The sequence below is a fragment of the Anabas testudineus genome, chromosome 7, assembly GCF_900324465.2.
Source record: "Anabas testudineus chromosome 7, fAnaTes1.2, whole genome shotgun sequence".
Classification (NCBI taxonomy): domain Eukaryota; kingdom Metazoa; phylum Chordata; class Actinopteri; order Anabantiformes; family Anabantidae; genus Anabas; species Anabas testudineus.
In genome coordinates this window covers 10,588,349-10,615,912 of record NC_046616.1, presented here as the reverse complement: position 1 = coordinate 10,615,912, position 27,564 = coordinate 10,588,349, and the positions used below count along the sequence as shown (strand labels likewise).

Below are 27,564 nucleotides of genomic sequence, written 5' to 3'. Positions count from 1 at the left end.
GGACTACTTGACACTGAAGAGTTTTATCTTATGGTCTATACATGTTGATGGAAGGTTTTTTTAAAAGCATTTCATGAAGCGTAACCACAATCAATAAAAACGACGTTGCATCAAGGTTTGCCAGCGTGTAAAGAAAAAAACAGATGATAATATCAAGGATTACAATTTTAGAAAACTAATGGACAAGCTACATTTTAATTGCTATGATTAACTAAAGTTTTAAATTAGAGCCCCCTTTTCTGACCTACCCACTATGTTGGACCGATTCCACTTGTAAAACACATACAGCAGATCGGTGCTGTCCTGCATTTTAATGACTAATTAGGACTTGTAATGCAGGTGAAACATTGTCAATAGGAATTGATGTTATATTTAGCTGATGACATCTCCAGAGCTAATAAATAGTTTGACCACTAAATAACTTATGGATCTAAAAATGATCCATACATGATGCCTACAAAATAACTGTGGCTTGTCCTCCCATTTCTCTATGTACAGTGTTTTTGTGGCTGTTTTCATTAGTTTAGTCCTCAGAAAAAAGAACTGTGGCTGCAAAAAGAAGTCAAAGCTCTTGAAATTTCTACTGAAACAACACTAAAGGGGATCAGTGGAAGTCCAACTGTGGAGGCTGTGGAAGACAAACAAAAGTAACACAGGTAAGATGGATAGATAATAGATAGATAATACAGCAGTCTAAAGACTAAGACAGCAGTCTTTATGCTCTCAAGTCCTAAACTCTGACTCTGGCTTATTTAGTGACTTTTCTTTCCAAGTATCTCAAACCCTAAAGTTATTCAGTTCGCTGGCATGGAAAACTAAGACAGCCAGTAAATCTTCATATCTGAGAAGCTGAAACCAGTGATCTGAACCAGTGACTGTTCTGTCTTCACATACCTGCACTTCTTCACATTCCTTCAGACAGTCACTCGAGGTGATGGGACGCTTTGGCTCAGTAAAACACACGGCACATTTTTCATTCTTGCTGAATGCTCACTGGGTTGATTCACTTATGGAGCGTGCCCTGTCTCTGTTGCAACAGCACTGTTTACTGAAATTGCACCAACAGCACCGCTTTATGTTTTGTCACCTACACTTACTCCTTCTGTGTCTAGACACTTAAAATTACAGCTCCTCTGCATTGCCTTCACATTTGAGCAGACAACTTAAGTGGACAGGGGATGAGAAAGGGAAAGTCAACATCAAGTATCCTTCCTCGTCTTTGAATATTGGAAAAGGTCAATTACGTGCATGATGGTTAAAGAAAAAGGCTGTGTCTCTGCATATATTGTGGTCAGGGTCAGGAGTGGAGCAAATAATGACGCCCCTTGAATGAAATATGACATGTCTCCATGCTTCTGTATGTGCACATACTTCTGTCAAAGCCTATGGGCATAGGCTGGTTATAGTACATGACATGACAGCACTCATTCCACACACACAGTCGCTGTGTGTCCTTTGACCTCTGCTCATTCCAAAATAGAGGAACGACCTTGCAGGGACTTGACTCACAGTCGCAGTTGTTGACGGCGCAGTTTTGGCTGTCAGTCAAAGACGTACACACGCTGGACCGCTGTGCCAGAAAAGTACGCACAAGGCGTTCACTTGTATCAGAGTGTTCCTGAAGGAGGTACAGGATGGTGTGAGAGAAAGGAAGAAAAAAAAAAGTTATCATCACTTTAAGAGTTTGGGCAAGACGAGCGCCTCCTGAGACAACTGAAGACGAAACCTGGATAGAAGACTGCTGTCATCACGCCCGTCTTATGGGTAAGTTGTAGTTCACAGTTTACTTTAAAACGTGTTTGCTTTTTTTTTTTTTTTATTCGCCTCTGTCCCGGAGAAGAAAATGCTGTCTGTGCTTTGTTAACAGTGGCATATTGTGATAAACCGGGATGTTTGCATCTAGTCTAAACTTGTAACAGCCTGAGTACTGAACAAACAATTAGTCACAACGCTGCAAATTGCACGTCTTATTTATAAGCTTCAATCAGAGGCAGTTCCCAGGTACACACTGCACCTGTGAACCTTGAATCTAATCCCTGTTCAGATCTCACACAAAACCAGGTTCTGTGGGCCAAGGGGGACGTTACAGTGAATGATGACTGTGAGACAAGAACACTGAATACATTTTGACGTGACTTTTTTTACTGCTGTAGATACAGTAGCTTTTTATGCACAGTCAAGAAAGTAGCGAGTATTGATGTTGGGATGAGGGCTGGTAAAGTTACTTCCTATAAAAATCTGTCAGTGGTATGCAAACTACAGACTGCAAACCACTGTAATTAACATGCACCTACTACTACATAGTCTTAGTGTCCCACATGTAATGGTGCCAACATTAGTTTGTTCCTATGTAAAGTAACTTGTTATATCTTCAGTGTTTGTTAGATTTAACATTTACCTATAATGAGAACATTAGCAGGATCACCTTTAAGGTAATTCATTCATCTTTCATTTAGGTCATCAAGAATTTCTGAAACATTAACATAGCTCGTACCAGGAACGTTTATCAGGACAGCTGTACTCAATTGGTTTTTGTGTGTTTGGCTTTGTCCCCTCACATACAGTAGCTGATGCAGCCCGACTCATGTTCAGATTTTGCACATCATGTAACTCACTTACTGTTTACAGAGGTGAGATTATATCTCTCACTGTCTGTTACTCTGTCCACTCACAGAGGGGCTCGCCATGCTCGGCCCTGTGAAACTGGCCTATTGAATCATTTGGAGCTTTGTTGTAATGAAATGGGGCGAGCCTTTTTTCTTTTTGTGACCCAGCTTGACTGAAATGTGGTAATTGGGGAATCCTCTGGCCCTCACTCCCTGCGGTGATGTTTGGGCCCAACCTTCAATAAACTCATTTACAGTACAGCAAGTTGTTACATGAGAAACGGGTCAGCCTTTAATTTGGAAAATTGAAAAACATCCGTCGTGTTTGTGTTCATTGAGGCGTGGTACGCCATCTCTCCCTTCCAGAAGTACAGCCTTATTAGTTTAGAGTAGTAGTTTAAATTATGTTAATGGACAGTATAGTATAGTAGTATATATACACCAACAGTACCTGTTTGCATCAGCAGCTAACAAAATTGTACAATATAATATGTATGAATATGACATACACACACCCTTGGGTTTGTGGGAATAATAATGTTGGTTATTTATGTGTCCTTAATGAATTTATACATATCTTTACTTTACTACTATTATTATTAAACTCTCACTGTTCCCAAATGATGATTCTTCTTGATTTTGCTTCTAACAATGTAGGTCAAAGCAAGACATATGAATCACGTTGCATTCTGCAAAACCTTGATTTTTTGGCTTTTTTTTTTACTGTTTTTAGAAATCTAAATTGAATGAATTAAAAATGTAAAAGTGTAAATCTTGAGATGAGAAACCGTGGTGGATGTTTTGACTAAAAGGTTCTCCACAAAAAATGAATGGAAACTTCCACGGCTTGCTGTCATTTTCTAGTTCATTAGAGGCAGGGAAAGGATGATAAATTCTAAATGTCAGATTTGGAGTGGTTTGTCTGAGTGCACGTGCTATGAAGTGAGTGCCTGAATACAAACTGACAGTGGATTCACACTGGAAATGCCACAATGCTTTGAGACCATGAAATGAAATTCAAAACTTTCCAAGGCAAATAGCTTTCCGGTGGTATCAATAAGAGAACATAAATGCAAAAGTGCCATAGTAAATCACTTTGTGTTACTTTTACAGAGGTTGTACACAATGTCACCCTGGGGCAGGTGTCTCCAGCATGTGTTGCCACATGCTAGGCATGTTGTCTGAAAGGATCTGCTCATCCTATCAGGAAAATAGAAGAGATATTTGCCTTTGAGCAACCTCTGTAAATAATTGGAGTCTGTCAGAAGGGTTTTACAATATTCAGTCAGTGCTGGAATCCTGGGTTGAAATCTGGCTGTACATATGTGTCAAAAACCCCTCTATGATGTGCATGTGGAATAAATCCTGCACTATAGTGCATTATTGAGTCATATTGTTGCTAGCACATTTATATAACATCATGTTACTGTTTAATGCATTGGGTGGGTTTGAAATGCTGCCAACTGTGTTGTGACAGAACGGAGCGCATTTAGCTGCCGTCAGCATCTGATCAGCTCATTGTTATCCATTAGGAGCAGCTACTGCAGGTTAAGAGCCTTACCATGCAGGGGGTGGGTTTCTCCAGCCACTTAATCAGTGATGCACTGGAAAGTTCAGCTCAATTTGTGTCACTTATATTCAGCAACTTCACGCTTTCGACATGTAGCCACTACAATGTGATGTTGCCTAATAAGCACATTTAGTGAGTTAACTGTGTAGATCAGCAAATATATCAGCTATTCTATTTTCATTTTCAGACAAGTGTATTTATTGGTTTTATCATTAATAATTTGTGTTTGAATTCTGTTAACCTGGTAGACATGATCCCTTTAATTAGAGCATGCAGTACAGGAAGGTAGGCAAGCACAGACAACATATTGCAAAGCTTAATAGCTTAAAGATTAACACCAGCTAATAACATTAGACCAGCAGTTGAGTTAGACTAAGAAACTGCATAGTGTAATGAAATTAAATGTTTCTCATCAGTGAAAAATCTAAAAGTTGTTGACAGGCATCCACTGCTGAATTATTTCAAGTACAAAAACCTCCTAATTGGAATGACAATTAACTAATGCACAGCTCGCTGTGGGAAACAAATTCAGCGAGTGCCTTAAAGTAGAGGGCGAAAAATCTCTCACTCCTGCAGAAACGAACAAATTCGAAAAAAAGTGGATGTGTTTGCGTTCTAGAGAAGCACTTTAATCACGTGTTTTACATATCAATAGTTTCAGAGAAGGCATTCATGTGGATTAAGTGTTTAAGTACTGTTTGAGAAGGTAATCTGAGAATAGTGTGTGCGCTTGTGAATCTGCTCTATCTGAGATAACAGCTGTCATAAAACATACTGTCATAATTGATTCGCACGTTTAAATAATATTTTGTGGAAACTGCAGATGGCTCCCAATGCAAAACAAATGGACAAAAAAGAAAAAAGGGAGAATATTCCCATTTGACAAAGACAGGCAGGTGGCTCTATTGTGTCGTTCCCATGGTCTCTCCTGCTGCGTGTAGTAACTCCCTGCTTCTGTGACATAAAAAGGACACGCAGGGATCTCTTCCTCACTTCTTGCTCGATATTTTAATGATGCTTGGTTGACTTTGATTGCTGTGAAAGAGAAATTAAATGAGCTGAGCACTGATGTGTGTATTTGGGAATGGAATTTATTGCTTTCCCCCAAGCGCAGCTAGTCCCCATTTGGAATGCTTGTAAAGTATTACTAGAGTCCCTCCACCACCATCGCCACTGTGGTTTAAAATAGAGGAGTCACTGTCACAGAAAATGATCGAATCTTTAGTCTGTCCTTTATAAACGTTTGTTGACAGATTTGTTAGCGTCAATCTTTGACTTGTCAAGACATTAAGCTTGAATCTTAGTAAAAATGTCCAGCGTAGATACCAGCGGTCTTGTTACCATGGTGTCTGGCTTCCTGCCTCTGAGCTCTCGCAGCTCCTAACAACCAAGAGCAAAGGTCATGACCGCCCCAGCCGACAACTGTTTGGTGAAATCAACGCCTCACACAGGGGGCACAAATAACTTTGCACCCTGTCTGAATTGCAGCAGCTAAAGTTTGTCCAGTGAGCACGAGAGGAGCTGGAGGATGAGCTGGCTTTAGCGGTGGTGGTGGAGGTGGAGGTGAGGGGGAGTGGGGGTGGGGGGGGGGTCTCTTATGCTGTTCTCAGCCTCCCTTCAATCAACTTGCCGCACTTTCAGGAGCTTTTGCACAAAGTCCAATTCACAATAGGTCGCATTCCTCCTAGTGAGTGAGGAACACGGATTGCTGGCACTTGACATGCTCTTCACAGCATTCATCTGGACTTTTGCTTTCAAACAAAGACCCCTCTTTTGGGACACCGACTTTGAGACAGAAATACAGAAATAAGTTGTGACGTGAACAGCACATCTCCTTGTTATCAGTGACAGCATGTCCCAGTTGCCCTACTGTGAAGTAAACATCCTCTCTGTGTGCGGTAACCTCCTGCAGATTTCGTTTCGCAATTTCTGTTTTGCTTAGTTTCTAGAACACGGCCTCGTTCGAAATAGCATGCCACACGATCAGCACTGAAACTAACTGTAGAATCGTGTGAGTAAACATAATAATAGGAGGTCTTATGTGTTTGGCAGCAGCCTTCATGTTCATACATGTTCGCCTTCTTCCTGGAATGATCTAAATGAGCCACGACAGGTCCTCACCACAGAGGAGTGAACAGCAGGCTCAAAACATGTCTGTCTGTTAATAATCCCAGTAACATATTGTGATTTACAGTAGCATTGAGTTGCAGTTAAATTAGCAATACAAGCAAAACTGGTTCAGACTGTTGCTCCTGAGGTTTCCTACAATTGTTTCTCATATTGTGGAGAACTAGCCTGAATAAATAGATATCAGCATCATTTACTGATATAATATCTAAACTACTAATTAGAAGCAGCAAGTTAATACTTTAATACTTGGAGTTTCACTGCTACTGTGTGTTCGGTGTTGTACAAGAGCTTCGGACGACATGTCATGGAACTATATGTTTTATTTGTATTATGTTTATCCTCTGAAATCCTTAGCTCTACTTTTGTCGCTCACCATGGGAGGATTAACTTCGACCCTTCCACCTGTGATGATTTTGCTCTTCCACTGCTGGTATTCCTAACGGCTCTGAACTAAATATCTGCCTTTTTCGTGCTGCTGGAATTCGATTCATATGCTAATGAGCTGAATTCCCATGGATTTCCCTCCCCTGTGCTGTAGATATCTCCCCCAAACTCTTTGTCCCCCACCCACCTCTTTGGTTTGTGTCTGGTTTTGTCTCTCTTCTCACCTCACTATCTAGCGCGTGTTCTCAGGGTCACAACCGACCTCCCAGTAATCTCTTTCTATGATAGTATGCAGGTGTTGATATGCATCTGCGTTGCCATCAGAGGATGTTGAGATGCAGGCAAATCAGCAAGAATCTCTTTGCTTGTCTGCTATGCTTTTGTCCAGTAAATAGATAAACACTAGGATGTTTGAATATTTCCTCCAGATAAATATTGGTTTAAGGCAGCTTAAACATTCTTTACATCTCAACACTTCTATACATCCTATTTATTTACTGGGCATTCCTGGTGTGACCATGCTGTGAATGTGATGAGGGCGTTCCTGCACAAAGTTTCTCTCAGTGAAATTACAGTAAATAAATACGCTGTGCAGTAGTTCTGGGGGGACGGGGGTTGCCATTTGGCTAAAATTCCTTCTCTTCACTGCCCTGGTAACTTGTAAACACGCATAATATGGTGTCCCAGGAGGGACAGTTTGATCAACTTATCTTCAGTGTTTAAATTCATTCATGTTGGGTAGTAGACTTACTGCTTCAGTGACCTCTGTCATAGGATACTCCATTGCACAAAGTTGAGCCCATATGTATGTTATTGATAAGAACAGACGATAAATAAATATTTGATCTGCAGATTGTTGTAAAGGACCTTATCATCGTAGAAGAGAAGCTGCTTTATGGAGAGCAGCCTATGAGAATCTCTGCTGTCATTGTGCAGCTTTCAAGTTTCAAGCTGATCACTCCTGTTGAAATACATGTTTCTTTTTTTGGCAGCAATACATCTCCTGACTCTGTGCGTCACCTCTCTTCTCGTTGTTTTTCTTCTGTTGGTGCTGGCTGCAAATTGATCACTTGCGGTCTAGAGCTCTGATATACAGTATGAGTCAAATTATTTATGATAACTTTGTGTGTGTCAGCTGGCAGTGGTACTGTATAATAGTACTAATGCACTCTCACGTGTCCTTGTATTGTATAAAAATAATGGACTTGCTGAAGGACATGCCTCTGTGTTGTGGTGTGCTCCTCCACTGTCCTCTACTCTTTTGTATTTCTGGACACCTCTTTGTGTCTTGTTATCTACATTCACTCTGTGGCTTTTTGTATGCTTCTGTGTTATGCGTGTTATTATACACCTGTGTAATCTAATGTCATCTTGCACAACTGGTCTTTTAGAATTGGGGTTAGTGGTGTTCTTCACTGAATTTTATAAATATAACAATGTCAGCAGCAAAAAAAGAACATTATTATCTATGAAAGAATACATGGCAGTGCGGTTGTTCTGAATAACAAAAGATTGTAGAGACGGGTCTGGCCACTGAATAGAAATATCATTAGTGTTGATAACAGTGACCCGTTATCATTAGGCCTATTGTCAACATGTATAAACTATCATACCTTCGTAATTCATCGCTCTTTTTTAAATTCATGGCTATAACTTTTTATCTTCAACAAAAGTTTAAATCAGTTCTCTTCGCACTCAGCAGCACATTTATGTGTATGGGAAACTGAGGTATTTGATAATTGTTGTTCAGTAGAATTGCCGCGAGGGTGGGTGCAATTTCTGTCTATGAGTAGACAAGCTTTAGTTGATACTTGGCTCTGAATGTGAGACCAGCAACGTTGGATTTAATCACAGCCTGCCAACATGTTCAGTGCCTGTGATTGACGTTATTAACCTGATTCATATTTTCCCATGTTATGTAGCCTGCATGTTCACAAAATGTCAAGTAGTGTGTTATCTCCATGTGGATTGATCCGCTGCCACAATGTCTTTCAGAGCGCTTTTCCTTTGCTTTGACCTTTTCCTCCATAGCACCAGCTCCCAAACTTCCGACCCGACACAGTGGAACCCCTAAAACACTCCTTAATGGACCCTTTCAATTGGGTGCACAGACCAGGACAAACACTTTCATTCACAGTGTTCCAAAAATGCAAATGAAGCAAGGCCCTGACACTTTCACAAGGGTACCCCTGTCATGATCCTGTGTTAGACAGCAGTGAGGGGATCGCTCACACAGGGTGATGTAAGGTACAACTCCTCTGGTGGCTGTCCCGAGAGTCATTTAAATCCACCAAGTTGATGAGTCTCTTCAAACATCATTGGCTCTGAGCCACAACACTGAAGCAACAGCTTCAGTGCTCAAGAGCAAACCAGAATAAAATAAGAAAGAAGGAAGCAGCGGCAGATAAAACAGATATTGGGACGAACCTGATGCTGCACACCCCCCTCATCGACTGAGATAATATGACTCACAAGATTATAACGTTTTTAAAAGGCCAAGATTTAGTTCAATTAAAACGTTCTGTTGTTATGTGATTTATTTTGCGTCGTCAGCCTTTGACAGAGCTTGGAATAGTTTCCCAGCACACTTTGAAGTGACTCATGAGCCCCATTCTCTGCTGCAGTAGATGTTTTAAAACTCGGTTTGCCAGCTCATCGTGAGTAGGTGGATATGTAATTTATTTTCTGATGAGTTTCTCACGAGCATGATTATTTTATAAACGCAGTGGATGCCAGAGAATTTGCCAGGCTGATGTATTTCTCCCAGAAAGCATGAAGGTAATGTAGAGAATTTAAGCACTTAGCTGGAAAAAATTAATAACAACATCCCTTTGATTCAGTCACAAATAGTTGAGAAATATTTTCGCTGCATACTAACCCTAACCATTAAGAGTCACAATTTCTAATTATTGCCTCATATTTCAGTATTTAAAAGGTGCCACTTTTTTAAATATACACAGATTGTGCATGATATCTCTTCATTTCACACGCATTTAAGGGATTGCAGGCTCAATCTTTGTCATGCACTCAAAAAAGTGTTTTTTTTTTTTTTAAGTGACAGGAAAATTGCTGTGTCCTTTTCTTTCATTAGTCTACATAAAGGCTGAGTAATGGCATTCACAAAGTGTGTTTTTAGCCATAAACATGGGTGGGAAAGGACGCATGGGAGAGAGACAGTGCTCACAAAGGTGTGTGCATGCTACAAGATCAGACAGGTTCTACATTGAAGTGAGGGTTCAATATTTTCTGGGCTCTAGGTGTCTGAACTGTTTGAAGATGAACACTAATCCCTCTGTTTAATAAAATGACATGTATGTTGTTTGAACACTTATGTCTCCATTCTCTGCTGAGAATGTCAACACGTGCATAGAGCTGCAACACATGCTTATTTACAATGTCTTTCTTGACATGTTCTCTGCGTTCATATACATTTATTTGTCGTCTGTAGAAGCAGTTGGCAGCTGCAGCACAGAGCTGTTTCAGCTCCAGCTCTATTTTCCATCACTACAGTCCAAACAAAGTCAGAAAAAGTGTCTATCATGCGTCATTTCTGTTTAAATTTTTAAAGCAGGGTCATCACACTTGACAAGAGAGACATTCGCTTAATTTGCTAGCTCGTATAGTCAGGTTTTTATACTATCAAACAATATCTACTTACAACATTTAGGTGACCTCCATACTGCCATTGTACTGTGGTGGTCCAACTTCCATACTTGGCACACCGCTTTTGTCTCATCACGGCTGAGCCTAAAGTGTTCATACACAGCTGAAGTCTTTGACTTTTTGCCTTCTCTTTTAACAGTCAATGTGGACTGAAAGCGTGATGTTCGCTGCGGTGAGTGAGAAGGACGTCTGGGTGCAAGGGTGCTCAAGCTTAGATGGTATACATCTGTATCCATCCATTCATTATCTTCACAGCTTGTCACTGGCTTGGTTGCAGGGTACAGTCTATCACAAGGCTGACAGATAAAGAAACACAACCATTGACATTCACTTTCACACCTATGGGCAATTTAGAGTCACCCATTAACTACCTGCATGTTTTTGGAGTGTGGAAAGAAACCGGAGTAAACCCACGCACAGGGAGAATACACAAACTCCATACGGCATTGCTCTCTTTTCTGCCTCTCTACAACAATATGTTTGTGAAGGGGATTTCTCGAGGCCTAACACTTTGAAGGAAGGAAGCAGACTGTGACTGCTTGTCGCCACGTTGTCTCTCCCCCGTGTTGCCAGCTATGGCCAACTGATTAAGCACCTGAATGCCACTCTTTGTCACTCTTCACACTGCAAGACTCATGTATTTCTTATAATAAATGTTTTAAAGCTCTGTTCTTAGCTTTGATTAGAAATAATTTATTATTGTAATATGTATTAACACAAATTTCTTTATTATGGTAATATTTCCAAAAAAGCTAAATGAGCGAAGCAGGATAGGAACTCTGTTTGTTCAGGAAATACCAAACCCACCATCTGTGTACTGCTATCAGAAGGTTGTTATCGCGTGCCAGACTAGCTCCAACTTATAGAGGCAACACTTCAGATGTCATTCCACAAAGGCTCATTTCACTATGTGAGAGCGCAGAAACCACTTAAACACCAGCTGAGTGAGCTTGGCAGCACTTTAATGAGCAACACACCTCCCCATATTGAAATATGAGCTGCTACAAGTGTTTGTTTTAAACCTGTTATGCTTGTACAATGTAAAAATGTGTAGCACCTTCTGCCTGCCTCTTTACATAGTACTGGAAGCACAGGTTTGATGTGAATGCGTTTGATGTTTGCCAGAGAGCTGAGAGAGTTGTGCGAATTCCAGGCTTACTTGATTACTACCTTGTAAAAGCGCTCGGGGGACTGAAGCAGGACACACCTTTCTGCACCAACAAGTAATGACGAAAAGACGTGCTGACCTTAAAGGTAAGAAGGATAGTTATCTGAGCTTAACTAGGTTCTTATATCTTCGTGTTTAGAGGCAAACAGTGTTCTAGGCTGCTAAACCCTAATAATGTGTCACTCAGGCCCGGGCTGCAGCACGTTCCTCTCCAGATGAAGTTTTCTGTGCTTTTGAGAATAACTGTTTTATCTCAAACGTAACCATTTATTTGATACCATCACTGAGGCACCGTCGTCATATCTGTATCATCGAGATAAAGATAGTTCAGGGAATGTGTTGTTTTAAGTAAGAGTAATTGTTGAAGAAGCCTAGATAAGAAAGGGCAGATGAAGATACAGTGCTTGCCAAAGTAATCTGGAACATCTATATGAAGCCTAACGATTTGTGTCACTCACATGCCAACATTAGTCATGCTTCATCTTATGAGTTCTAGCAGTAATACACACAAGCTACTGGAAAAACGTTCCTCAAAGCCAGTTTTCTTTTGCATGTGGCTTTGAGGTTTTGCTTTGGTCTCTGTTAATCAAACTATAAACTATTTAAAAATCATGACTATGTTGACTTGGCACATTTGCGTTTCACATCCCGAATTAAGTAGCGCAAACTCATTGAGCTTTAAATTGGTTTGTGTGCTTTGCGGGGACGAAGCAGACAGTGGAAAGTTTCTTTGTTTGCAAAAGCACTCAAGTATTCGGTCATGAATAGAGTTTGTTGACTTCCTCCGTGTCAGTCCCAGCAGATGTTTCTGAAACCTCCTCCCTTATTGTTGTATTTTGACAGCAGAGCTTGGTAATTTTCTTTTGTGTGCGCATTCATGTGTCATAGTTTTGTGTGTCTGCTGATGGTGTTGTGTGGGTTAACGCGTGCTGAAATCTTTACTATTGTGATTTTAAACGGGGTTTTGAAGACGTAATAGACTAATAAACATATCACAACCTCAGCTGGTGTTGTGAAAAGAGTTACATTTCATACTTAGGTGTGACCATGTGGCCTTCTGGTCTTGTTATGATTATACTCATCACATACACGCACTCATATTTTTACAGTTATTTTAACCCAGACATCTGCTAATGCTATATGTCAAAGCTTATCATTGGTTTGTTGTGAAGGTATTGTGTAATTACTATGCATTTGTGAGCTTTGCATAAAAAGGCTTATAATTATCAAAAAGTACCAGGGGCAAGAATTGTAGGGAAGGAAATGCATCATGACGAGCCTTTTCAGTTAGTCATATGGTGTTGAGATGAAACTCAAAGTCAAACACATAGTCTTTTACATTCTCATTGATCTTCCTTTGTTTATTTAATTGTATGGAAGATATATGCAAGACGTCATGTACTTATTTTGCACATGGCTCTGTGTCTAGCATGACGAGCTATGTGGTGAACATGCACGCTGGTGACGATGAGCTTTTGCCTTTAAAGTTTTTTCATCTGTGTTTACAGAAGTCCTGCTCTTTTAAACATGGAAAAGATCCATTTGAAGAGATTACACCAATCCTAAATGGACTGTGTAATTATGTCCAGCTGTTCGGCACAGTCTGTGACAGTAACTTTACGGTGAATTGCAGAGTCTGGATCAGGCAGCACATTTAAAAAGCTTCCTAGTTAATGCTGTTTTTCTAATCTGTAAATAAACAACCACAAAAGGAAGATGGGTATTTGATATCCAATCTGATTTCTTTTTTAGTTAGAGTAAGTTAATATTATGTTTACTCCAGAACTGCTTGCTAAAGCTTTCTTTAAAAGCCTTGGTCTGCCATGGTTCACTTTATCTGGCTTATAAATCTCATAGAATAGATCCATGTGATCAGTGTAAGAAGAGCTAGGAGCTTGTCCTGGCTAATTTCAGGATTCTTCTGTTGATTGGTTAACTCTGCAGGCACCGTGACTACTGCTTAGCCCTGTGGTGTGGCCATTACTATTACTATTACCATATGAAGTGACGATTGCACAATAAAAACTTGAGGAAAATGGAAAAGCCAAGTAGTGTAGCTAAAGATCCTAGCACTCTTTTATCAGCAACATCTATTTCAGGCATGTTCTCCCAAGCCTCCATCAATCAATATCCTCAAGCACTGTGTGGAAATAAAAGTGCAAGTCCACAAAAGCTCTAGTCCTCTGAGAAAAGATGACTCCCTTTCCTTTTCAATGGAGCTAAGACACACTGCATTGAAATCATTGTGACAGAGTTGGGTGTAAATGGGTGTGCATAGTTTGTAGAAGGCAGGATGGAGGGATCAAGAAAAAGGCAGAGGGAGTGAGAGAGTGGGAGAGACATGCCTGCACTTCCCCTCCGCCCATTCTTTAATGTTGAGTAAGTAGCCCTGCAGTGCAAGCTTTGTCCCAGTCATTGTCACAGGCTTAGAGAGCCCCTTTGCCAAGTGAGAGGCTTTGGCGACATATGTCACTTCAGTGAGTCTCCTGTCGCTGCTTTAGCCGCTTGAGTGGAAGGGCGGGCAGGGAGGCGTGTCGGTGCACCGGGACAGAACCGACGTGAGGTGGCAGAGCAAGGACATGTCAGAGATGTTGGTTTAGAGGGAGTTGCTGGAATGAACTCTTGACGGTCCTGTCTCATACTTTTTCTATGGACTTGTGGTGCAGCTGCCTTGGGCCTCTGCTGTAGGTGGTCCTAAGATGTAGAATGCATCAAACATCAGTAAGTATTGATTGTGTCATCTGAAGTCTTCTGCTTTTAGTCCCTGGGAAATGTTTTCTTTCTGTGCTTACTGTATGTCTACACACCTCATTTCTGCATTTTTACATTTCATACTTTCCAGCTACATATACACAATTTGTGGAGGTGCTGTTTGGTCTGAGGGAAGTTTATGAAGTTAGAGCTTAAGGAGAAGGGAGGGGCTCATTGTATACAATGTGTACTAGCACGGATTAGTCGCGTAGTAGTCACACTCTTCATGCCCTGGCCAACTGTTGGCTTACACAACACAATCCCTGCGGATTTGTGGCTATGATCGGCCATGTGTTCAGGTAATAGATCTGTTGACACCCAAAACAAATGCTTTGTTGTGTGTTTACATAGGGACTCCACCCTATTTTATGCTCTAAGGATTTTGGTTTTAAATGGACGGTGTCAGCTTTGTTTGATTTCTTATTAGGGGGCAGGTTTGCAGCATATATGTGGTATAAAGCTTATTGCCACAGAGTTGTCTGGGTGTGCAAGAGGCAGTAAATTTGCTACACATGAGTGGAAGTTGTCACTCGCTGTGTTGTGAGAATCAACATGAATCTGGATAAAATGTCCCACTTGTCATGTTATGGAAGGGACATTGGGCCTCCCACCTAACAAGGACTCTGCTGGGCTGTTTTATGTCTGTGAAATGTGACTGTATGCTACATCTGTCTGCAGGTGTACATGTGTGTTGTGTATGAAACAGTACACAGACAGACAGTTCAGAGCAGAAGGAGACAACCATAACAAGTTCCTATTGTAAATAATGCTTTGCCACAATCTTTCAATTTATTTAATTGATTCTAAATTCAAGCAGCTTAATCTTAGACCCAGTCTACAACAATTACCACATTAACCCCACCAATGAGGGATAACACATGCAGCCTAGTGTCCTTAGAAGCACTCCGAGTAGCGCTCAGTCATTGTCAAACAGCATACTGGATGACTGCTGGAGCTCCTCGCCTTCATTCTCCTGATAGCAGGATTAGCTGGAGGCTGAACCCACTTGGCATGCGGATGGGCTTAGACCAATTTATTGTCTGCCAGCTTGGATCTAGCGATCATAGTGGACAGCAACTCATTCTTTGTGCCAGTTGGGTTAACTGTAAACATGACATGAAATGCCACAAGCCAGGCCTGACACTTCAAAGGCTAATCTTAAGACAAGAGCACCGCTGCGTTGAGCTACACCATCCAATCAATGGAGGACAAGAACCTCTAAATGGCTGGCGTCTTCCAGTGGGAAATTTTCAATCCCTCAAGGTTTTTTAAATATCTTTTTAATACCGTGTGCAAATGGATGAAATGTAATTATTTTAACTGAAATAAAAACTTAAGATTAAAAATATTTAATTTGGTAATTTGTTTTATTTAGTACATTCATTATAGTCTCTACTGCTCCTTGGAGGCTGTGCTGCCTTTGAGTGGAAAGCCTTCAGATTCATTCAGAAAATGCATTTGCTTGTACAACATCATGAAGGACGTTATTGTTACCCTGAGGCACAGCTTGTTTGAAATGAAACTTTTTGAAATTGTTAGATCTTATTTATGTACTTCCTGCATTTTCTTTTTTTTTTTTTTAAGTTTGGCTTGGCAGTCAGCCATATTATGTGAAGTGCCTGCCTTCTACCATGCTTCTTAATGTGTGATAATTTGAAGCGCATTAAGAGCAAAGCAACTCTCCCTCTGGGATGTGCATTCATTGCTGCATTTCTGTGATTAGAACAGATGGTTTTAAGGCCCTTTTTTGACCACTTTTAGAATTTAAACTCTCTGCTTATGATTATTAACGTTGAATTATTAGGTTATGATTTTTTTAAAATCTTATTCTGACTCCAGGACGTCTGTGCCTTAAAATTTCAAGTGACACCAGGTGATCTGCATCAGCACATTGTCCTGCTCTTTACGGTTTCCGTGAACCAGTGGAGGGTGATGAGGTCGGTGGGGAGCCTGCAGCTTGTTCTGCTTCTGGCCTGGACCTCAAAGGCTGCAGGCCTGAATATTCCTCTAGAAGGTAGGTGTGTCTGATTAAGGCCACGTTAAATAGAGTGAAGTTTATTTATCTTACTGCATTTGTTAACTGGAGATACAATTCTTCCATCGGTCTACACCTGACACATTAACTTCCTCTCTTTCTGTTCTGAGTCACAACACCTGTCAAACATGGGTGTTGAAAGTGTGTACATGTTAGCAGCTTTTAAAAAACTGACTAACAACTTAAATGGTGTTAACCACTACTATTGCATTTGTGTGTGTTTCTTCATATTGTAGTGGAGCAGCCTCCAACCATAGTAACTCACACATCAGGTCCAATCATTGCTCTTCCTTTTGACAACACTGTTACTGTGAGGTGCGAAGCCACGGGCAACCCGCCACCAGAGTAAGACACACCTACATGATTCCTATCATAATTTAATATGGGAAAAAACACCTCTTCAGCTTTGCAGAACACCGATCAGAGATTAACTGAAGAAAACCTACTAAATGTTTTGTTCCCTCAGATACAGATGGACAAAAGATGGCAAAGACTTTATCCCTCCTAACATCATAACAAATAAAACAGACCAAACATCTGGCACTTTTGTGCTTCACAACAAGCACCTCACCCAGTTCCAGGGTAAATATAGATGCTATGCATCTAATAAGCTGGGAACTGCCATGACGGAGGAGATTGCACTGATAGTTCCCAGTAGGTAACCTTACGTAGCTCACCCCAATGCTCTTCACAGTCATTTTTTACTATTGACAAGATGGCAAGGTTTTAATTTGTTTATTGTGTGTTTTTGATTAGATGTCCCCAAGTTTCCAAAGGAGGCAATTGATCCCATTTTTGTTAAGGAGGGAGATCCAATCATCCTAAAATGTAACCCTCCAGAGGGGGTGGCCCCACGTCAGATCTACTGGATGTCTATTGGTAAGTCCGTTGCTGATGTTTGTTAGAAATGCAGCTGATGTTTGGGTGGGAAGAGGCACAAACCCTTTTTTTCAACACTGTAGTCTTCACATCTCAGTTCCTGGTTAGGATGCAGTAGTGCTCTAATGAACATTGGCCTCAGTATGATTTTGATTCACTAGGTTGTACAAAAGGGACACACATATTGATCTTGCAAATCAGGATAGCAGTATGCATGGCTGGACAGTCTGTCCCCCTGTTTTGCTCACAGGTGAACAGAGAGCATAGGATAGAAGTTTAACTTATGTTTCTTTCACTTCTCTGGTCACTTGGAAAGTAGCAGCACAAGGTGAAGGTGGAAAATTACAAACTGCATTATGTTCCACAGTGGAATAGTGCAGCTAATGTATAGGTCTGTCTGCGTCATCTCTACCTGAAGCACCTCACAGATGAAAAAGATGTAGCATCAGAAAAGGCAAGTAGCACTGATGTTAGCAGTGACAATAAAGACAGTTAAGTAAAGGTACTCACTTGAGACCCACAAGTTTGCAATAAGAACCACAAGTTTACTTCACAGCAGTCTCGCAGAAATGAAGTTATTTACTGCGTAAAAGGTCACCTCCGTTCTGTCTGAAGTGCTTTGTCAATAAGTTTTCTGTCCAATCTCCTGAGAGGCTCTCAAGTGCTTCCAACAAATCAGACTAATGTCAGAAAAAAACACACAACAAAACACAACAGGAGGTTTTTGGTGCTCTGACAACTGGGGCTCCACAGACATCGGACAGAATGGATAAGAGCGATCGGGTCCATTTGTTGCTTTAGTTTAGTTTTTTAGTCTTAGTTTCACACATTTATATTTCCAGGGATTGTCACAACAGCAGATGCGTGAAACTTGATATGAGTTAGATCAATATGTCTCGTCTTAAAAGTGCACACACGTCAAAGGACAGTGTGCTCTGCGTCCGTGGGAATGAGCTGTAAAATGATTGCTCTCTGTGCATTAGAGAATCTTTAGCTCAAGTGCGATGTGACAGGAATCTTTGAGAATCCGTGTGAAGAATCAGTTAATGTCTTTGTACCAGCTACAATCAGAAACATAGGTTGACATTGGATGCAGATCTTGTTTACATTTATAGCACCTTTTCATACCAATATGTTCTCTTCCAGATCTCCAGCACATTGAGCAGAATGAGAGGGTTTCCATGGGCATTGATGGCAACCTGTACTTCTCTAATGCCTTACAGAAAGACAGTCGTCCGGATTACTGTTGCCATGCTGCCTTCTCCAGAATACGCACTATTGTCCAGAAATCCGCCATGGCTGTCGTAGTCAAGAGCTGTACGTATATAAAATAGTCAGTGTATGACAACAGTAGCACATCCCTAATATGACAATGTGGTATCTAATAAAAACAAAGCTGTCAGAGAAACAGAAATTATTTGCATATTATTTCAGGTACAACTATTTTAGATATTTCTTTATCATGTGCCAAGAAATGCGGTGCTTGTCTTGTCATGTTCCTGTTGTGGAACTGGATTGAGCAACACATGGCGGTAAAGACTGAGCATCCTCACCCACAACAGCATTGTTCTCACACTGTTACGTTTCTGTTCCAGGGAAATCTGACAACAACTCCGATGACAGGAGTGATGCCAGTGAGTGACATTTCCACATCAAAGTATTGACAGTATTAAAAGATAGCAGGTGCCACAGCACTTGAGCATGCTCACATCTTCAGTGGAGATTGAGTGACCATTAATTTAAATTCTGCATGTGAGTGAGGAAATCTGCTCTCTGCGTTTAATAAAGCGGAAGCCCCCCCAGTGAGAAAGCCTGGCCTGCTGCTGCCCTCTGGTGTCCAGACAGAGAAGGTGCTCTTGAAGGGAGAGGATTTGCAGCTGGAGTGCATATCAGAGGGATTGTATGTATATGGGCTCTAGTCATTATCCATTATCCAATTCATTATCAGCTGCATTATTAGTTGTTTCATGTTGTAGCCCCACCCCCACGATAAAATGGATGAAAATGGGAGACATGTTGCCTTCGCGGACAAAAATGTACAAGTTTGAAAAGCTGCTGACCATCACTGATATAGAAGCAAGCGATCAGGGGAAGTACATGTGCATAGCCAGCAACTCTGCTGGAGAGGCTGCACACTACTTTGACGTGATAGTGGAAGGTGGGTCAGACATCAGCACTTAATCATGCCTTTGTAAAGAGGAAGCTGATCACACATGTATGCCAGTTGTTTTGACTAGCACAGCTCTCCTTAACGTCCTCCAGAGCCGCCAAAGTGGCTGCCAGAGCCTCCTCAGAGCCAGCTCGCTGTGACTGGGTCTGATGTCCACATCAAGTGCTCGGTCAGTGGGAAACCAGCACCAGACATAACATGGAGGAGGAATGGAGAACTTCTCAGAGGTGAGTGGGAATAATTCTAGCTGTGCTTTTGTGCATCTTTTGCCACTTGGCACCAGGAGCGCACAACTTCTCGTATTTATAAAACTTGAATCGCTGTCAGGCTTAAGAACTGGTTGGTTGTTTTTTGGTTGTGTAGTTATTCAGCCTGTGTTTTGTTGTCAGATGACTCCGGGAACAACAGACGAGTGCTTGATGACACGGTGGTGATCCATAACGCCACACCAGAGGACAGCGCTGTCTATCAATGTGAAGCTTCCAACAATCACGGAAGTATTCTGGCCAATGTTAACATCTTGGTTATGAGTGAGTATTAAAATGAGACATCTAGCCTAGCACAGGCAGCGAGGACAAAGTGTAGCTATTACACTGGTTATTTACAATTTACAACTGTCATTGACATTCTGAGAGAGGTTTTCCCTTTTTTAATTTTTTGTGAAGTAGTTCCAAGAAGTGATGCATGATACGATTCTGATATACAGTATTTATTTCTTTGTGTCCCCATTTATGAAATAAAAAAATGTATTTCTTAGCATTTTGGCAGCTGTAATCTGTAATCTCTTTTTTTTCTCATTGCTTTTAGAGACGGCTCCTCTGATGCTAACGATGGACTACCAACAGTATGCGGTAATAGAAGGAGGAGACATCATCCTGAACTGCAGGGTTTTCAGCTCTCCACCATCGACCGTCTATTGGTAAGTGATTACTAACAAAATTAGAAATCATACTTCATCTGCAATATGTCCTGTACTAGCCTGTTCTGGGCAGTTTGCGGGTATTAATGCCGTAAACTTACACATACAGTATCACCACAGTGAGTCATGCTATTAATCCAGCACTGCTTGAAGTGTTTGCATGATATAGTCTGATGCTGACACTTAGCCTGTTTAATAAGATAATCGTCTTCCATTCCTTGAAACTGGTCTAATTAAATCCTATTACGTACCACTGCAGCTCTGCTACAAAAGAGAAATTGGATCTCAGACAGCCCATGACAAAACACCCTCAGAACATTAGGATTGTACTTCTGATTCCATTAGATTAGATGTTCTCCTTAAATTGAATCAACAAGCCTATGCATGTTTTACTTTGATTTAAATGATACTGTACAGTAATTCAAACCTGCTTGACAATCTACTAAACTGTTCTTTCAAAAACAATTTGATTTACTGAAGCTCTTAAGATAAAACCTTAAATTAAATAGGCCTGATAAACGTCACAAATCGAAGAAATCTGGCTGACTTTATAGGAAATTGTCACCTTAATTAACCAAACTATGATTCCCTCTTCTGCTGTCAAGTATACTTGCACATGCACTCTATATAAGGTGTGAAAACTTCTCTTCTAGGGTCAAAGGTGAGACTGCAGAAACCGTCACGGGCGAGCGATTTTTCCCTCTTCAGAACGGATCATTGAAAATTAACAGCGCCGAAAAAAATGACATTGGGAAATATGTGTGTGTTGCCTTTAACACGGAGGGTAACTCAACTGTCACAGCTGTGCTGGATGTGAAAGGTACAGAGACATGGTTACTGCTGTCCGTAAGCAGCAGTACTACTCACTGCATACAGTTATCTGTTAATGAGGGATGGACTGAACCTCTGTTAGTTAATGAAATGTCCACATTTCTTCATGGAGATTTCATGACCTACACCTTGTGTTTTCTCTTAAGACCCTACAAGAATAGTGCATCCACTTCAGGATGTGCAGATCGTCAGTGGGAGCACAGCTCAGTTGAGGTGCCAGCCGGAGTATGATAAAAGCCTGCAGAGCAGCTTTGAGGTAGTGTGGAGGAAGGATGGAGAGGAGATCCTGCTTTCCCTTGGAGAAAATTCCAGGTAGGCAGCAGGAGTTTGACAGTTTCTCCACTAGTTTTCAGTTGTGTCTGTGTTGAAGATGGTTCCTTTCAGTGTCTTTATCTGTATAATATATACAATGCTAAAGAAAATAAAGACTACTAAAGATTAGTTTCTAATCCTAATTAATACAAACAAGCGCAGAAAGTCAGACGCACAGGATTTTGTCCAGGGATTTCTATTATCTGCTTGATCAATTGATTAGTTACCTCCACTAAGAAGTTTATCTGGTTATTAGTTAGCTAGTTAATGTGCAGAATATCTATACATACTAAATAGTTTCATGTTTCATTATCTTAATGTTCAGATACTTGGTGGACAACGAGATGCTGCAGATTATGAATGTTAACCTGAGTGATCAAGGACGGTACACATGCATTGCTAGAACAGATCTGGATGAGGACAACGCTACTTTATTTCTCACAGTTTTGGGTAAGATATTGTCTAGATATGTTGGTTATTTCATTAACAGCTGCTACTGAACACCGAATGTTGCCGTTTGAATTCTGGGTTGCAGATGTTCCCGATGCGCCAAAGAATTTGGTGATTTCTGAACTTCAGAGTCCGAGGAATATCTCCCTGTCTTGGGTACCCGGGAGCGATCACAACAGCTCTGTCACAGGTAGAAGTTTATGTAGAACCTGAATTCTCTACACTCTTTAGTTTCTCTGAGTATGAGAGTGTTAGAGGTGGTGGTACTAAACAATGCAACAGAGAAATAACATTTTTAGACATCACATATACTGTAGTGTCCTCACACTTCAGTTTCCAGTCTACATAATCATATAAATGTTAGTTTGAAATTACACAATAATTCTAATTAAATTAATGTAATATACAGTAGTGTAGTTACAGAAATTAGCTCATATTAATTAATTATTGGGCTCTGATGTTGAACTATGTTACCTAGAGTCTTCTGACTGCTGTTAAAAATGGATTATAGTTGTTTTTTGATCCAGTTCTAATTTAGCTATTGTAGATGACTGAATGTTGTCACGTCTCCTTTGTTTTGAAAATGAGAATTAACAAATTAACAGATTCTGTTGCTGTAATCACTGTTGAATTCTAACTAAATGTTAAAGTTCATTAACAAGAGCTGGCTGTAAATAGCTGTGAAGTGCTGAGGAGCCTGGCAGGGAAGCTGTTTCTCATTTGTGCTTCAAAAAGGGACTTATTTATTTTTGGAACTTACTGAAGGTAGAAATTGGAGTTGTGCACTTGTAATGTGTATTACCCTTGATATGCCTATCTCTGATCAGAAATTAGACTAGGCCTGCTAGAAGAAGGAGCCTTTGTGAGACTGTAATGTGTAGTTTCTTTAATCAAACATCTTAGAGCAAAAGATGTTAGTTGCAAGGCCATCTCTTTTCTGATTATATTGATGGCTCTTATAATGTGCAAAATACATGTTTACCAATTAACATTGTGCTGTTTAACCAAGAGGGAGACACAGGCTGTATCCTATCTCCCTATAATCTACTATAATTGCTCCATTACTCCAACTTCGTACTTAGTGCAGAGACATGGTTTTGAGCTTCTCATCAAACTCTGAGATAAAAAGTCTGGGAGCTAAAAGGTGTATATATTCTATCAACAATGAAACAAACGAAGAGTGTGTGGTGCATGCTTTCTCAGCTATTGTGACTATCAGCTTTATGATGGTGACTAAATATGTACGTCTCCTCCGTGAGCACAGAATTTATAGTGGAGTATGAGGAGAGCCAATGGGAGCCTGGCAGGTGGAGGCAGCTACAAAACGTTTCTGGTAACCAAGCAACAGCCGAGCTGGCGCTACATGGGCATCTTAACTATCAGTTCAGAGTGTATGCTGTCAATTCTGTTGGGCCTGGACCCCCTAGTGAGCCAACGGAGAGATACAAAACACCCCCCGCTGGTAAGACTCACTGCCTTTAATTAACTTTTTTTTTTCGCTGTGGCTATCTGAACATCATGAAAGCATGCAAAGATTTCACATTTCTTTTTAAATGTGCAAGGAGGTCAGCCTTTGGCCAGAAGACTTTGTAGCAATAGGTTGGTGTGACTAATCTTTTGTATTGAAAGCATCCCAAAGTCCAGTTTTAGCATGGGCAGACATTTAAGCAGTAAAAGACTGCTAAAAGCAGAAGTTGACAATATTAATGGAAAACACTGTAGCAGTAAAAGTTGAACATAGTGTGATTAACATTGTCGTATTTTCATTTGTAATAATATGATTACAATATTCTCCAAAGCTCCTGACAGGAACCCAAAATTCATCAAAATTCAAGGTCATCTTCCTCATCAAATGCACATTAGCTGGGAGGTGAGATAATTATTTTAAACAAATCCATGTATAAGATTGTCCACTGGAAATCATTACAGTACGAAAGCATTTCTAAGAATTTAAAAGTCAAATCATTTTCTCCTTTTGCAGCCGCTGCTGCCTATAGAACACAACGGCCCGGGCCTTGAGTACAAGGTGAGCTACCGCAAACTGGGGGTAGACGACGACTGGAAGGAGGACCTGGTTAAAAGACACTCCCTTGTTGTGGAAAACACGGCCACTTTTGTCCCGTATGAGATCAAAATTCAGAGCAGGAACAGCCATGGCTGGGGACCAGAACCTAAACCTGTGACAGGTTACTCTGGAGAAGATGGTGAGTGCTAGACTTATTATTTCTTGTACTCTACTTGTCCACATCTTTACTTTTTTAAATCCATAATTTCGCTATGATGATGTATTTATATCCTATGAGCTGTTTTAATAAAACATACCCTGAAGTTGTATCAGAACATCTAGATGTTGTTTTACTTGTCACTTTTTTCTAACTCCACTGTTTTTTTTTTTTTGTTTGTTTTTGCACTTTTTCCACGTCTCCAGTTTTCTTTTGGCATTGTCTGCGAGAAAATGTGTCAGGTTAAGTTCTCTCCTTTTTTCCATTTACCCATCAATTTAACCCCCGTGCAGGTTTGCAGTAGTCACTTTCCCTCCCCTCTGATAGAAAAAAAACCAACATTTTTTAATCCTGCAGGTGGCAAATAACCTGTGTGGGTCGGTAAGGATGTCAAATTTCCACTTCTGTCTCAGACGCTGTGGGATATTTGACAGATCACGACACACTTTGCTCTGTAGGCCAGCTGAGGCACAATAGCTGCTCCCCTCTGTAATGTCTCCTGTGCTTTTATCATTTCCTACCACCAGTACATGTAGAGCAAATAATATTTAGAGCATTTTAAGCTCATGCCTTGTGTTGTATTTTCCCCTAGTGAGAAAAGAAAAAACAGGTTTTACCAAGTAAGCAGCTTTATCTGGGGTCCAGCTGAGTGTGTACGTGCAACTTTATGCTGATTTATGCAGCACCGGTGCTTATTTACCTCCTTAACCAGCAACAACCGACTTCCACACAATCTAAAATGAGAGAATATCTTCTTTTGCTTAAACAACACCTTAGACCATCTAATTAGGCTGCTTCTGTCCAACTGCTTTATTTTATTGTTTTGCTTATTATCTCTGTGAGCTTTTTATTCTGTTAATTTTCTGTCTTTGTTTATGAGTCTCTGGAAAGGTGGCCTGTTGTTTGCTGTTTATCTGTATTCCTGATGTTGCTCTCTGTGTCCTTCAGTTCCCACCACAGCACCACGGGATGTTGCAGTGGAAGTGATCAACAGCACTGTGCTGAGAGTTAGCTGGACCCCTGTTCCACCTGCCACAGTAAGAGGTCATCTAGGAGGCCACAATGTACGTTTGTCCTGAAGCTGCTTTTATTCTTTCTTTTTTTATTCTTTTTTTTTTCTAAGTTGTGAAACTAGAAACTTAAAAGAACTCAACTATATAGAAGTGACTTTAGAGCACAGTGTTTCATAATGCAGTCATTTTACACAATAACTAATTGATATAATATAAATATAGGGGCAAAATGTAAGTACCTGTAGAGATTCCTATAAAATCATATACCGAGTATTTCTTATATTTGAGTTTTTATTGTAATCAAATAATAAAGCAGGCTACTGCTGATAAAACTGCTTCAAGATTCAAGGAAGGTTAACTTTGAAGTTTAAAGTCCTTTACCCATTTTACCTGGTACCCTTTTCAGCTAATTTCAGAGTAATATAACCAAAGACTGATTCCCAGGACACAGACACTACTCACCTCCTCTATTTTGTCTTTTATAACATCTCTTTTTAATCACTGTGCAAACAATCTCTTTCTCAGCAGGATAGATCTGAGACAGAAATGCACTAATAGTTCTTAATTTTATAACACTGAGTCTGTTTAGTAGTTTCTGGTGCGATACTGCACCCAGACATTCTCAAACTCAATTACTTAGCAAGGACATTTTGCCTAAATCGCAGCCCTGATCTAAATATGTTAAATGATTGCTTTTGTATTATACAGTGACAAGATAAAGTATGTGAACCTTTTGGAATTTCATGTTTTTTGCTTTAATTTCTCATAAAATGTAATCTGATCTTCACCTAAGTCAAGAGTATTAACAAAAACTAATGTAATAACAAAATAAATAAATACAAATTCTGATTCTTCATGTCTTTATTGATAAAAATCATAAAAACTTCAAAGTGGAAAAAGTCACAGGAAGTGACTGGTTGAGCTTATTTCTGCCAAAGTGGTCTAGCACAATGAGGTTTTTATGATTGTTCTCAATAAAGACATGAAAGGACTGAATTAATTTGTGTGATTATTTCAGGGACATTATATTTGTTAATACTCTTGACTTAGATGAAGATCAGATCACATTTTGTGACAAATTAATGCAGAAACCACTGTAATAATGGCTAAATAATTCGGGTAGGCTGTGTAGATTTGAACAGGTCATTAATGGTGACACTGCCATTTGTTGTCACAATAACAGCTCAAGTTTACAAGATTATCATTAAAAAGTTCATAAAAAAGTCTATAAAATATGCATTTTTTGAACATTTATAACTTTTCTCAGTCAAAGTATTATCATTAAAAGTATGGGGGCAGTAAAGTGATTAACCGAGTGACGCTGTGACTGTGTGAAATAGTAACCCGTCAACCCACAGCTGCAGGTAAAAGCTACATTTCAGAGTCACAGTTAATACGTGATGTCGGATTTCAGATCTCTGCCTCGTTACATGTGAAACTAGGCATGACTTTTCTGTTTCACTGATCTGTCTTACTGGATGTCTCCTCCACCCGTCTGTGTTCCGGCTGGTTCCTCATCATCGTCAATTTCTTCCACGTAACAGGTGCACTGGATAAGGAAGCGGAATCTGCTGAATCCCAACAAGGTTTTAGATGAGCGCCAGTCCCTGTCCTTCCCTGGGAAGAGGACTCATGCCATTGTGCCTGGCCTTGAACCTTTCTCAGAGTACAGCCTGACTGTCAACGTTTTCAACAAGAAGGGAAATGGGCCCAGCAGTGACCCAGTCACCTTCAGCACTCCAGAGGGAGGTGAGGTGTTGGCAATGATACACGCAACATATTGTTTCTTCTTGATAAAAAATTTAAGAAATAAAGTTTGCAGAAAGATACATCCATAGCCTTGTAAACATTTGCATTCACTTATGCATTGAGGCAACAAATTTGAACAAAAGCACGCTTGAACCTTACCCTTAATTCCACTTAAAACTTAATTTTGACACTTGGATGTTTGCGTTCCACTCTGCAGAATGATGTATGTGCAGACTTTGACACCAGGAGGCTGTTTTGACATTCACCTGCTAAGATGGGAAACAATCTCTGTACTCACCGGGAATTAGTTTAGGAACCAATTATGATCCAATATGCAACTCACTTCACGTGAAGCAGGAAATAGAAATGTCCAGTGCACACACGCAAAAGAAAAGGCTTTTTAGGAGATAATGTGTCCAGTGGTAAAACTTAAGAAATGAAAAACATTAGCATATTTATAGGATAGAGAATGACAAGATGATTAGATAACTGGGTAATTGAAGTTTTTGTGGGAAAAACATATTAGAGTATAGAGTATAAGTTTAAATTCATATTGGAATCTCAGCATACAGTATGTCTGGAGGGTATGTTTAAATAAAATAACCACAGTACCGGATTTTTCCTTAAGGTAGTAAAAAAAAAAAAAAATCATCAAAGGCAGGCTGATGAAGCTTTTCATGAAAACAGTGTTGTGGCCGTGCAAAATGACAAA

At 40.3% G+C, this 27,564-nt stretch overlaps 1 protein-coding gene across 9 annotated transcripts in view; it reads left to right on the top strand.

The window, feature by feature from the left end:
* Positions 1-1,583: 1,583 nt before the first annotated feature.
* LOC113167001 (neural cell adhesion molecule L1-like protein) overlaps positions 1,584-27,564 on the top strand; it is a 39,910-nt gene continuing 13,929 nt past the window's right edge. Inside the window, exons 1-21 of one of the 9 annotated variants that reach the window (XM_026367300.1) lie at positions 1,584-1,764; positions 16,137-16,286; positions 16,544-16,652; positions 16,774-16,961; positions 17,064-17,186; positions 18,333-18,503; positions 18,782-18,820; positions 18,975-19,086; positions 19,163-19,344; positions 19,449-19,583; positions 19,746-19,886; positions 20,164-20,275; positions 20,929-21,095; positions 21,253-21,418; positions 21,744-21,868; positions 21,954-22,058; positions 23,133-23,330; positions 23,668-23,738; positions 23,850-24,072; positions 25,039-25,154; positions 26,648-26,852. In XM_026367300.1, the coding sequence (XP_026223085.1) occupies positions 1,761-1,764; positions 16,137-16,286; positions 16,544-16,652; positions 16,774-16,961; positions 17,064-17,186; positions 18,333-18,503; positions 18,782-18,820; positions 18,975-19,086; positions 19,163-19,344; positions 19,449-19,583; positions 19,746-19,886; positions 20,164-20,275; positions 20,929-21,095; positions 21,253-21,418; positions 21,744-21,868; positions 21,954-22,058; positions 23,133-23,330; positions 23,668-23,738; positions 23,850-24,072; positions 25,039-25,154; positions 26,648-26,852 (2,842 nt within the window). In that variant the 5' untranslated portion in view covers positions 1,584-1,760. Of the gene's footprint in view, positions 1,765-11,436; positions 11,608-13,881; positions 14,243-16,111; positions 16,287-16,543; positions 16,653-16,773; positions 16,962-17,063; positions 17,187-18,332; positions 18,504-18,781; positions 18,821-18,974; positions 19,087-19,162; positions 19,345-19,448; positions 19,584-19,745; positions 19,887-20,163; positions 20,276-20,928; positions 21,096-21,252; positions 21,419-21,743; positions 21,869-21,953; positions 22,059-23,132; positions 23,331-23,667; positions 23,739-23,849; positions 24,073-25,038; positions 25,155-26,647; positions 26,853-27,564 lie in introns of those variants that run through there. The other 8 variants (XM_026367302.1, XM_026367299.1, XM_026367303.1 and 5 more) reach the window with 8 other exon arrangements.